This window comes from Brassica napus, chromosome C5, assembly GCF_020379485.1.
Source record: "Brassica napus cultivar Da-Ae chromosome C5, Da-Ae, whole genome shotgun sequence".
NCBI lineage: Eukaryota > Viridiplantae > Streptophyta > Magnoliopsida > Brassicales > Brassicaceae > Brassica > Brassica napus.
In genome coordinates this window covers 48,169,123-48,182,523 of record NC_063448.1, presented here as the reverse complement: position 1 = coordinate 48,182,523, position 13,401 = coordinate 48,169,123, and the positions used below count along the sequence as shown (strand labels likewise).

General features: G+C 34.5%; 3 protein-coding genes across 3 annotated transcripts; 2 read left to right on the top strand and 1 right to left on the bottom strand.

Annotated features, from left to right (window-relative positions):
• Positions 1–130: 130 nt before the first annotated feature.
• LOC106401641 (cytochrome c oxidase subunit 5b-1, mitochondrial) lies at positions 131–2,477 on the top strand. The gene is made up of 6 exons (XM_013842187.3): positions 131–398; positions 622–710; positions 893–943; positions 1,712–1,778; positions 1,947–2,026; positions 2,166–2,477. Exons 1-6 carry the CDS (start codon positions 245–247, stop codon positions 2,232–2,234), a joined length of 510 nt encoding a protein of 169 aa, XP_013697641.1. The 5' UTR covers positions 131–244; the 3' UTR covers positions 2,235–2,477.
• A 6,061-nt stretch (positions 2,478–8,538) lies between these two features.
• LOC106402509 (acyl-protein thioesterase 2-like) lies at positions 8,539–11,089 on the top strand. The gene is made up of 9 exons (XM_013843259.3): positions 8,539–9,372; positions 9,497–9,608; positions 9,746–9,782; positions 9,895–9,964; positions 10,053–10,157; positions 10,228–10,378; positions 10,464–10,546; positions 10,642–10,735; positions 10,826–11,089. Exons 1-9 carry the CDS (start codon positions 9,342–9,344, stop codon positions 10,908–10,910), a joined length of 768 nt encoding a protein of 255 aa, XP_013698713.2. The 5' UTR covers positions 8,539–9,341; the 3' UTR covers positions 10,911–11,089.
• LOC106397128 (monothiol glutaredoxin-S15, mitochondrial-like) lies at positions 11,068–13,174 on the bottom strand. Its single transcript, XM_013837686.3, has 6 exons — positions 12,818–13,174; positions 11,978–12,121; positions 11,780–11,879; positions 11,614–11,680; positions 11,349–11,427; positions 11,068–11,264 (listed from the first exon to the last, which is right to left on the bottom strand). Exons 1-6 carry the CDS (start codon positions 13,034–13,036, stop codon positions 11,208–11,210), a joined length of 666 nt encoding a protein of 221 aa, XP_013693140.1. The 5' UTR covers positions 13,037–13,174; the 3' UTR covers positions 11,068–11,207.
• Between the last annotated feature and the right edge of the window lie 227 nt (positions 13,175–13,401).

Sequence of the window (13,401 nt, the reverse complement as noted above, 5' to 3'; positions counted from 1 at the left end):
ACCCTGGCTAGGCAGCATTACCATTTATACAGAACATGTAAAAGCGATTGACACAGTGCGTAGTATTTCTCACGTACGAGTTAAAAAGGAGTGAGGAGACCCTTTTTTTTTTTCCGTCCCAAAGGTCGGTCAACAACTGAGAAAGCAGCATCGCATCGGTGAGAAGAGATTCCAGATTCGCTCGCTAATAATATTTGGAGGTGGGAGGGGGTGACCTGAGATTCACGACACACAACAAATCATCATGTGGAGAAGAATCGTTTCCTCTGGTCTCAAAACCGTAGCCTCCGATGTCGCCGCTGCTTCTCCTCGTCGATCCGTGAGACCCTTGAGGTTCTATCTCGCATCCAATCAAGCTTCTTCTTCCCTTTTCCCTCGCCATTTCAGCTCCGAATCAGGTTATATATCGTTGCTACAGTTTTTCCAGATCTCGCTGTATAATAATCTTTATATATATTCATCAAAATTTGTATTGGTCTCTGAGATTGTTATTGCGTTACCTAACAGAACCTAATTAGTACTCTCATGTCGCTGTTGAATTTAAGTTTATGATCTCTAGTATTGGACTCTTGTCTGCCTAATTTGCTATTAGAGATTGAATGACTTTTATTACCCTCGTAGTGGAGACCGTTGGGAAGAAGAAGAAGGTGGAGGATGTAATGCCCATTGCTACTGGACATGAAAAGGAGGAGCTTGAAGCTGAACTTGAGGTGATTCTCTCTATGCATTTTAACATATACCTGAGTATGACATTGTGATACAAATGTGCTTTACCGCCCGCAGCTTCACCTGTGTGGTCATATTGTTACCCCTGGAATGTTTCCGACATTACGATTGTGCTCTTCACTTGACTAAATCAGATTTGATTTTGTCATTGTTTTCTTGGATGCAGGGGAGGAGGCTGCTTGACATTGACTTCCCCGAAGGTCCTTTTGGAACTAAGGTTTGTTTACTGTCTACTTTTTAAGATATATGTCTCAAAATTTCACGTTACGTCGTTATTAGAGCTCGTAAACAAACCAACAATGCTTCATTTAAGTCTAGTGTGGTAAATGGTTAGTCTAGTTTAGGTTTTCTAGTGATCATCGAACATCCGGCGACTTATATCTCATCCAAATTGAATTGGATTGAGTCCCGCTGGTTTACTGTCTGACCCTTATGGCTCTCAACTTGCACCAAGTACATTTACTTTCGCCATGTCTAGTTGAATCTTGTCTAACTTTAACACCATCCTTTCTTCATATTTTCTGGTCATGTTTTTAGGATTTTTTTTGTGGATAATGTAATTAGTATTAGTTCCATGAGTGATGTGAGGCACTAGTTTGGATTTGAATCATATATGGGATTTGAATGGTGCATTCGACAAGTCTTTAAGCTGTGTTTGTTAGTTTACCATGGTCCACTGCACATGATGCATATGTTCATGATACTGGCGAAAATTTTCATATGTCACATACAGCATCTGGCTGGTGTCTATGGATCATGGAGATTTTGGTTTTTAAGAATCATTTCTCGGAATAACTGAAAATCATAGGGTTATACGAGTGTTGAGCTGCGCATGATGTGTAACTGTATAACACAATTTGAGACATTTGATCCTTTTCATTTATTGTGTCATTTTATTTTCGATTGAGCAGCATTCATTGTCGGTTGTCTACCGTTTGATACATCTTATTTATACATATACGCTTACCAAATTTTAATTTCTCAGGAAGCTCCTGCTATTGTAAAGTCCTACTATGACAAGCGAATTGTGGGATGCCCTGGTGGTGAAGGCGGTAAGTTCATCCATTCTTCACTCTTTAGTGTCGTAAAACGATGAGAAGCGGCATAAAATGGATGGTTTTCTCGTTAATTATTGCCTCATTGCAAGATTTTGATGTTATTATATTTTTTTCATCGTATGACACATCTACTAACCATCGATTTGGTCTTATCAACTGCAGAGGATGAACACGATGTTGTGTGGTTCTGGCTGGAGAAAGGAAAGTCTTTTGAATGCCCGGTTTGCACTCAGTACTTTGAGGTAAGTTAAAACTCGTATTAGCTTGCTCTAAATTGTAAATAAATAGTCATAGCTCAGACGAATCTGTAAAAGGATGATAAGAGCAAGAACTCGTTGAGATTGAATATTGATTGAATCGGTTACAATGTATGTGATGCAGCTGGAGGTGGTTGGTCCAGGTGGACCTCCCGATGGTCACGGTGATGAAGACGATGAGCACCACCACTGATTCCGGCTTCTCCCTTGCTGCGAGTTTTGCTTTTTGTTTTTATTATTTTTGACTGGAATAAAAAACATATGCTGCTGGTGAAACACAATTAAAAATGTTTTTGATCCTTTTGGAACAACACTTCGGTATCGGAAGTTGTCAAAATGCCAAAACTCTCTCGACCGTTGTTTTACTTTTGTACCAATTCTTGAATCAGAATCATTCTTGCCTTTTGCATATTATTATATACTTTTACCCTTTTAATTTTTTGGTTCGATGTCTTTTCATATTGGACGTTTTGATCGTGTCCAGGACACGGTGTCCTTGATTCCCTGTGAACGGCCATATAATTCAATATATTATCGAAACATCGATTTTCTTCCAACCTTGTTGATTAATTGGTTTAACACTAATTACTCATACAATGCACCTACGTGTTACTTTTTCATTTTATATACATAAATACAATAAACACGGCGGCCAAGACCGGTGACCGGTGGAGGTTAACATCAAGGCCGCTTTTATTCTCTCGCTATCTTTCGATTCTTTCCTAACGTTTTCTTCTTAAATTATCTTCACAAATGGCTAAAAAAAAAAAACTTAAATACCAAATTAATTGAACTTGATTTACCGAAAGTGAAAGTATTCAGATTGTTGATATTTGAAAATTGCGTCAGTTCTTATTCATTTCATATGCCTTTTTGTTGTCATATCATTATATGTTCACAATGAAAAGACCAAGCATACCTAAACAAAAGCTAATTAGCAATAAAATAGAAATAAAAACAACAAAAGGACAATGTTTTCAAAAAAATGCGCGAGGAATATATTCCAAAAAATGCAAAAGAGTCTTGATTTTTTTTTAAAGGAAACAAACTATAAAGAAGAAAGAACGTCGGAGTTTTTTTTTTTGTAACTGAAGAACGTCGGAGTTCAATATTCTGTTTCTACTTCAGAAAAATCACCAAATAAACAGTTATTCTCTAATCTCTATTGATGTTCGACACAGCTTGCCCTCGCTACGAACCTCTCGTCTTCAGAGCTCAGACATGCATGCATGCATAGTATAAACATCCAAATATATATTTTTTAAAAATTAGCATACATGCATATTATAAAAGTGTATAAATATATGTTTCTTGCGTGAAATTACTATGGTAGAGAAATCATATTATGCCTTGAGAATTATGAGACAATTTTACCTTTCACAAATTAAATAATAAAATTAAACACGTATATTTTGTTTGCTGACTAATATAAACGTGTTATAAATATTCCTTTCATATTTATATCCATTGTTATTTGTTTTGCTATGGATACTAGATATATAGCTAGATTTAAGAGTTGTACATGATAGATTATTGTTTTTAAACAGATGTAAAAATAAATATAACAAAAGGAGTGTTGTCGATAAATCGACGTAGTTTCTATATTATGAATATCATATTGGTTAACAGTACCAACAATACATCATAATCCAGTGTTAAAATTGTGGAACAAGACATGACTACCCGTTTATTGGACGTTTACTTTACTTTATAACATCTCTAGTGCTGAAAAGTTATGCCTATAGTACTATTTGCCGATATAATTACACTATCGTAACGATATCAGATGCCGCTTGTCCCCAATTAGAGTATTATAAAACTTGTACATTTCCTGCAAAAAGATAAATGCAATATGATTAATTATGTTAAATACTTTATCCCCTACAATTAACATATTCAATGTCTTATCCATACAGCAGCATGACATTTCATCCTTCACTAATCCTTTCACTTGCTAGTTGCTAATTGCTAATTGCTACTCCCACCGTTTTTTTATATAAGTCGTTTTAAAGAAATTTTTATGTTCCAAATTATATGACGTTTTCGGTTTTCTATATAAAATTTATTAACATTTAATATTATATGACCAATGATAATATATCTTCTATTTTATTATTGGTTGATTTGTGGTTAGGTAAATAATTAATGATGTTTTTGTTTAAAAAATATAAAAAATTAATGATTTATTAATATATGTGCACAATTATAAAACGGCTTATATTAAAAAATGAAGGGAGTATTAGAGCATGATTATTGGGAAGTTCTTAGGGTGGAGTTCTTATATTCCGCTAAGAACTCCACTCTAAAAATCCGTCTCTTAACTTTTAACTAAAAACGATAAGAACCGTCTCTTAAAACTCTTATTTAAGAACCGATTCTTAGCTTTTTTAGTTAAAAATTAAAAGACAGATTCTTATATTCCGCTAATAACCTCGACTCAAGAACTTCCGAATAATCTTGCTCTTACAATAACTTATGAGCATTTATACTCCTAGAAACTTAGCAAGGCATCTCGCGTCTTGTCTATGTATTTATTAATTAAAAAGGGGGTATAAATGACTCCCTCAAATTAATTACGGTAGCAGAGGCGTAGCATATACTATCACTGATCGAATACTATAAATAACATCATAAATGCTCCTTCAGGTCGATGTGCTCGATAATAATAATTAATATTTGTACTTTATTTGGAAATGGAATATTTAAATTGGTACAAACAAATTATATAGTATGTGGAGAAGGGAAAAGGGATATTGTCTGAAAATATGCTGTTTCAAATGAAAACAAAATAGGATTTTAAGTTGTAGAATACAATATTTTTTTAAAAAAAATTATCGAACTTCATAGTAGTGCTGGAAGCATCCATTGTATTGTTTTATGTCAATTGATAAGAAAATCATAATGTAAATATGTTTAAATTAACTTTTTAATATTGGTTGACTATTCACCACCAATTGAAGTTGTTTCTTAATGAAAGCGGTGGGTCACTAAAAGAGTTGACTAACCAAAAGCTAAATACAAGTTAAAAAAAGGACCGCGGGAACATGGGTTGCTTACAAAAGTTATTGACCTTTGTTAAAAGTTTTGTAATGTGGTGCGTGATTATAAAGAAATGTCAAGTAACAGTTCAAAGTTCAAACTAATGCATAGATGTAAAACATTATTTGCATTCTATGTTTGTTACATAAGTTATTATTGTTTAACTAATCTCCTATATATTATTTGAGAAGCATTGCAACATTTGTTTGTAGACACATGTCAACACTATAATGATTCTTAGAATCCTTAGAGAAATAGGTTGGTCCATCTAAATATATAATAAGCTTTTTATTAAACCACAATAAATACATTATTAAATGTGCTTAATTATTTCCTTAAATAAGATTACAGAATTGCCTAATGTGGCTAAAGTATATATGACAATTAATGATTTTGAATAATAAATATTTGATAAAAATAAGTGTGTATTATAATTATATTTGTTTAATTTTAAGCTATTAAAATAAATTAAACAATCATAGTAACTATATAATAAAAATTTTTAAAAAATATTTATATATTATATTTTGAATTTTTTAAAATGAGTATAAATTACTAAAACTGTTAAAAGTTTCACATTCAAATTTTGTGATCTATGATTTAAAACTTTTGTAATGACATGATACAAATAATTAAAAAATAATATAAGTTGAAAGTCTCATTTAATAAGTATCAAAAATAAAAGATATATAAATAAATGTATCATTTTAAATTAAACTATATGCCATATAAAAACATATAAATATCTTAATTTTGAAATTTACTTTGAACATTTTTTTGATAAAAAATTTGAAAAAATATTGACAACTTAATTTTTTAAAATATTATAAATTACTTAAACCACTAATCTCACAGTGAAAATTTTGTTATCACTAATTTAGATTTTTTTGCTATAACAGATACAAATGATAAAAAAAATATGAGTAAAAATCATCATCTAATAAATATTAATATTAAAATATAACATATATATGTTACTACCATTTAAATTTAATTATATATCACATCAAATAAAAAAATATTTTTCGATTTATAAAATTTATTTATATGTTTGCAACAATTTAATTATATAAGTAGATAATGACTTTTTAATTATTCAATATATATTTATTATTTCATAATATGTTATAAACATATAATATATAAAATAATATATATATAATGTTTATTCCGCGCAAGGCACGGGTCTTAACCTAGTTTTCAAATAAAATACTTGCATGCACCTTAAATATCACAATTAAATTACTCAGCCATTGAAATACCATATCTGATACCCGGTAATAAATCACTCAATTTCTATCACCAGTTAACTTTAACAAGTCATAATAGTTAAGTGGTAACGTTGATCAAAAAAAAAAAGTTAAGTGGTAACAGTTGGTATTTTCTTTACGAAAGATATATAGTAATCATACCATGAAATCTATGGAGATCTTTGTGGTAGAGATGGAAAGTGAGACAAAAGTCAATTATTACGCGTATGCTATGTGACGTATCCAATATCCATCTGACCATGCCCATTTCCAGTGTTCAACTTTTTTGGTTTTGAAATTTAGCATGATCTTTTTCTGGCTCCATGCTTTTTAATGTAACGTGTTAAATTGTTAGTGGGCGGTTTCGTTTCAATATATAAAACAGTATTTAGAATATTATCGGCTACGTTGCTTCAAATATTAGTATAAGTGAACTGCTCAGAGTCTCAGACGGTCAGACCCATTGCGATTTTATCATCATGTAGGTCACACTCCCACTAAAGTTGTTTTTCTTATCTAATTTATTTTATTAATATAACGTAGATAAATACTAATTAACCTCACCCAATATACAATTACACGTGTGTAAAATACAAATTTTAATAATTTTTGAACCCATAAAAATTTCCACTGATCAGAACACTAATTAACACTCCGAGATCTATCCATTCCTGTCCGCCTTGCTTTTGGTTCTACCTCCGGAGATTCTGTTCGGCTATGTCTCTGCTTGCGTGGAGTCGCCGGCCGGAATGCGAGCTTGCTGGTGTTGGAGTCATGGCGCGGAAGGTGTTGGGCTTGATTTAGGTGGAGTCGGTTTTTAGAGTTTCTCAAGTGGTTTCTCTTCGTAGATCTTGTATCCTTGTGTTTCGATGTCGGAGCGGAATGTTTGGAAATAGGTTTTACCCTTTGTTTCTTCGTTGGGACAAGCAGTAGTGGCCACTGTGAAGGGGGGCGTGAGGCTTAGCTGCGAATGTGGCTCGGCTTCTTGCTTGGGTTTGGGAGTGCTGCCTCTGTTCATTAGAGTCAACCCCGGTGGTTGTTGTTTTTGATGGCCAGAGCTTTTTGCGAGCTTAACCTTAGTTTTGAGAGGATCAGAAGGAATAGATGTATATCGAAGCGATTGCTTCATTGTCGGTCGATTGCCGCCGTTTTGATCGTGATTGTTATGGATTTGGAGTGGTTATTATCCAGTTACTGGCTGTATGAATAAGACGTTTCCGGGAAGCTTTTATAGGCTTCGCCGTGGGGTGATGGTGCGTATGAGGCGCGGGGAGAGCATACTCAAGGTCCAATGGCGAGTCTTAGTTGGGATTGAAGGGTATTTACAGCGACGGTTAAGGATTCTAACCTCTCTCGATTCAGTTTAAATGTTTGGTGATGTTCGTGTGCGTCTATCTATCTCGCTGCTCCTTTCAGCTTGTGTTAATTGTTGATGAGTTCTATTTCGGTATGCTCGTCTTTGAGCGCAAAGTGGAGAACTCCTTTCCTGAAGTTATGTTTTACTCTCCTGCCTCTCGACATCTTTTTTCTTTATTGTCTTTGTTATTTTTAGAGGTTTGTGACCTCGCTGATTCTTGGCTCTGGAAAGGTAGGTAATGTCGCTGGCGTTTTTGTGTAAGATGATGTTTGATCTAATCTTTAATCTACCAGATAACAAAAAAAAAACACTAATTAACACCTTTTTTTTTTGGTCAAATAATTAACACTCTTTTAAAGTAAAGAAATATGGGGATCTAGATAACTCAAGTGGACCAAACGTACTAAACACCAGGAAATGTCAATGTCTAAGAAAACAACTGCATTAATGCATAACTATAGAGATGGATAGAAGAAACTTTTAACAATATTTTTTAAGTTTTAACGAAAGATAAAACTCTTTAACAAAATCAATGTAATGTTATTATCGTTGGCGTGTTACCATCCAATATTCAAACCCGCATGCGATCTGAGATGCATGTTACTGAAAAAACTCGTTAACAACAAAAATAACCTAGAAAAAGGCGCAATGAGACAGAACTTATACAAAACACTACTATATTAGAAGAGCTGGCCAAATATAATGTACATGTTTAGGTTATCATATGCATTTAAATATAATAAACTCTTGTTAATACAATCTTTTATCTATATATTAAGAAAAATGACTGGGTGAAAATAGTGGCCAGGATAACTCTACAGTGTCAAACAAAAGAGAGTAATGAAAGAAGCGTTGAAGGAGATGAGAAAAGATCAAAGGCTTTTTTAATTTTATTGCTTCCCGCACATGAAGTCCAGGTTGGTCACTGATGTTTCCTACGCATCATTACACTCAGTGCTTTCAGATTTTACAAATCCAAGAACCCTATAAAAACCTTAAATGTAATCTCCTTGTCCACTGTGTAATTTTAATCCTTTTTATCTGAGATAGTTTCAGCTTTCTGGTTAATGCGTATCCATCAATCTTCTCACTTTCATTTTTTTCATTAAACAAATGATTGAACAAGAAGATTTTTCTTTTAACCTTTTCTTCTTTCTTTTTCAGTTTTGGATTATACCCTCATGTTTCTAGTAATATACTTATGTTATATGTATATAGAATTAATATTCTTTTACGCGGTAGAGTTTATTTTCCCTCCACTGTCCACAAAAGCATTGATTCTCTCTTTTTGCAGCTAACTCTGCTCTGGTTTTGATTTTGATTCCTTCTGTTCCCAAAAAGATTTATTTCTTTGTTTTAAATATATAAAGAAAGAAATTTTGCATGTATGGTTTCTCTGGCCTTCTCTTAGTAGTAGTTTTTGTGTAGCTGGTGCACACATTTAACCTCCCATAGTGAATGATTCTGATTCACATCTCCTTTCCTTTTTATTCCTTCTCCTCTCCTCTCAACATCACCTCAAAACTTCTCTATAAATAAGCATCCCCCTCCCTAACCTTCTCTTATATTTTCCATCATCGTGTGTGTTTGTGGCATTTGAAAACTCTCCACCAAAAAAATTGTAGTGAAAAACAAAACAGTCAATTGAACAACAATGAGCTATTCTCATCAAAGCATGGGTTCTGGTCAGTTTCTACTTCTTTTTTACTCTATATTATGTAATATTTAATGCGTTGTTACTGTATGCTAGTCATAACTCTATTTTTGAGATTACTCTTCTTCAATATGTTTCTGGCAAAATATTTGTAGGCAGTAGAAGTGGAAGAGGACATGAGTTTGGAAGGACTTATGTTGTGAGGCCTAAAGGAAAACACCAAGCTACTATTGTTTGGTTGCACGGTCTTGGAGACAATGGCTCAAGGTATTATAATAATCTTTCACTTGCCTTGTACTTATGATCAATCTCCATTTCTTGAATCTTGAGGCAAGTCAGTATGCCTAAACGATGCTCAAAATGACTTGAACCAGAAACTCACTGTGTCTATGTTCTCTCTGCAGCTCGTCTCAGCTCTTGGAGAGCCTTCCTCTTCCAAACGTAAGGGATCCATGAAGACAAAATACATTTGGAAGTAGTTTTCTGTATTAATGAACTCTCATTGAATGGTTTCTGATAAAAAAAAAGATATATGCTTATATGCTATGCACAGATAAAATGGATTTGTCCAACTGCTCCTTCTCGTCCTGTTTCTCTTCTTGGAGGATTCCCTTGCACTGCCTGTAAGATCATTCAACTTGCAGGCTTCTCTAATCTTCACCAAAACACTCTTCCAAAACCATAGCTAATACCAAACTCTTTGATTCTCAGGGTTCGACGTGGGAGAAATTTCTGAGGATCTTCAAGATGATATAGAAGGCTTAGATGCTTCAGCTGCACATATTGCTAACCTCTTGTCAGCTGAACCAACAGATGGTAAGAGAGGCAAAGAGTTTCAACATCACAGTCTCTAGCTTAACTTGGAAATGTTGTTTGTTTGTTTCAGTCAAAGTTGGGATAGGAGGTTTCAGCATGGGTGCAGCAATAGCTCTTTATTCCACGACGTGCTACGCTCTTGGACGTTACGGAACCGGACATCCTTATACTATAAACCTACGAGCTACTGTAGGACTTAGTGGTTGGCTTCCTGGTTGGAGGTATTTATTATATTCTCTACAACCACTTCATGTCACTAGTTAATACAGATTCCAAATATTTTAAACGTTACATATAACAATGCAGGAGCTTAAGGAGCAAAATAGAAAGTTCTAATGAGGCTGCAAGGCGTGCTGCATCAATACCAGTTATACTTTCTCATGGAACTTGTATGTGCACACATCATTCTGTAATATAAAGTTGTATAAAAATCACCTGATAGAATCTAATTTTTGTTTTCTCTTGATATGTTGTTTGGTTGCAGCGGATGATGTAGTTCCTTACAGATTTGGAGAAAAATCAGCGTATTCACTTGCTATGGCTGGATTCCGACAAGTTGTGTTCAAACCATATGAAGGGTAAGTGTTAAAAGTTGTAAATCAAAGTTATCAGTGTAGTCTGTTTTACAGTTTTGGTCTGAGATAATGAGCTTTATTGTCATTATGTAGGCTGGGTCATTACACGGTTCCTAAGGAAATGGAGGAGGTGGTTCACTGGCTCGCTTCAAGGCTTGGTCTTGAGGGATGGCGTTAAGCTCCAAAAGCATCTCTATATCTATAATTATACATGGTGTTAGAACATATTATATATAATGGATGGGTTTCGTGGGGTATACGGCACTTTCTGTTTCAACTGTTTTGTGATTTTTTTTTTTCTTTTGCTTTTCTGCTTTTCTATTCATGGTTATAAATAATGAAATAAATGTTTGTTCATACCAAGATTCAAAAGATTTTGAGTTTCTTGTGACATTATTGCCGTCCATCAAAAACAAAAAAAAAACATAATAATTTCATTCAAATCAAATCAAATCAAATAAAAACCTCTAGAAGTTTATTGAGAGTTTTGGTTTCCAGAGACGTCTTTAAGCTTTTCCTCAAGTTGACCTTCCTGGAATTGTACAAAAGGACTTGAGATCATAAGCCAACACAATGGAAAATACAATAAGACACTAAAAAGAGTATGCTCATTAACCTTGTGCATGTTAAGGATGATGTCTGAGCCTCCAATAAACTCTCCCTTGATGAAGATCTGAGGAAACGTAGGCCAATGGCTGCACAGAAGGAAGTTTCACGAATTAGATACAAAACTAGCGAAGAAATGCTTTAGCCAAAGAAGCATGCCTAGATCATACATCTATAAAGCGTTACCGAACCCATGACAGAACAAGAAGGTATTTATAAGAACATTGAGAATGAGACTATACAGCTCTCTCTCTCTCTATGAAGCATAATCTGACCTGAAGGATTTCACAGCGTTTTTCAAGTCTTGATCTTCAAGAATGTTCCTAGCACCGATAGGAACATCTGAACACCATAACTCACAACACGTTAGATTCCGAGTTTCAAACAAAAAGGGTGCCTTCAATACCAATCTACAACTACAAGTAGACATCAAAAACTTACTATATTGTTGCAGAACTCTTACGGCTAGTGAGCTAAACCCACACTGAGGAGCTTCCGGAACTCCTTTCATGTAGATCATAACAGGATTCTCCTTCACATCCTATAACGACCCAAAAAAGCTAAACACCATCAGCAAAACAACTCTAACCAGATGCAAATTTCAAAACAAACCATCAAACCAAAAAGCTCCAAGTTTACATTCTCAACGATATCCTTTAGCGAGGCAGTAGAACCGGAAGGGACTTTCTGTGTAGGCTTGAAATCATCATGCGTGTCTGATTCGCTGGGCACTGTAGTAGAGTAGGATCTCATCATCCCATGTTGGTAGCCCGATGCAGATGCCTGCAAACATAAGAAGCCATGTAATAAAACCGTTGAAGCTCCTAGTAAATTCAAGATTAGAACAGGCAAAACATACAAACATCAAGTTACTCATATCTCACGTAGTGTTTACCTAATCAGGTTCAATTAACAGCAGGATCAAAACCCAAAAGGCATTTACTCAAAGAGATGAAAAAGAAACAACCTTTAAGATTGCAAAAGAGAAACCCAATTGTTAGCGATTCCTTTGAGAAACCTGCTCGACAATAAAGCCGCCATCTCTAGATCAAGCAGAGATTGATTTCTTCAAATTCACAACAAAAAAGTTCCGAGCTTCTTTTGATCTATAACATATCAAGAACGGGGAAAGGGAGAGGAAAGTTAATGACTTTCGCCGGAATTTTCCGAAAATTTAAAATAGGAACATGGAAGAACCGAGAGTAGCTATCTCAATCGAGAGTGACCGAACCAGAACGACGACGTGTTGTTAGTCATAACCCTAAGAGCAACTCCAATGGTGTTACCCACCATTGGAATCCTTAGATATATTATAATAATTTTTCTTTTTTTTTCAATAGTTAAGAACTCTTAACATAATTATAGGTCCAATGGTATTATCTAATATGGAATCCTTAGAATTTTTTTTTTCTTAATCTTAGAAATTTAAAAATTTAAAATTTAAAATTGAAAATGTATTTGACTCAAACCGATACAGACCTTAGAGAGGAGGGATGAAATGAGATAATCCGGTCCAGTACGGAGCTCAACTTTGGGCGCTGAAACGGAGCTTACCACGAGTCTCCTCCTGCTCCGAGAATTGGCTTTATACGGAATTGAGTATTGGAGTGAAAGGCTTGTGCGCTTCGAGGAACGGATCTGAATCCTGGGCTCGGAGAATGACGACGCTATTGTAAAGAAAGAAGCAGTCGTAGCCATTGTTGCTCTAGAAAGAGAGAGAGAGTGAAGCAGATAATGTGGAAGAGACAAGGTGGAGATGAAGAACACGTACACTTTCAGCTGACCAATCAAAGTGTGCCAGCACAATAAGGATTTCCGTATTTTAATCCTTAATTAAGGATCATCCTTAACTTTATCCTCCTTTTTTAATATTTCTTTAATCAAAAAGCATTAAGGATTGTTCCTAAGGATTGCCTGATTTATAGCGTTGTACATGCTCTAAGGTGTCATACGGTGTCGTTTTATGGTGGCCCGGGTTTCGTCCTTTGACTTCTTGTTTTTCGGTTGGGTTTTCTCCGGTTTAGAAAAAAAATCATTATCCAATGTCATGGTTAATAAATTGT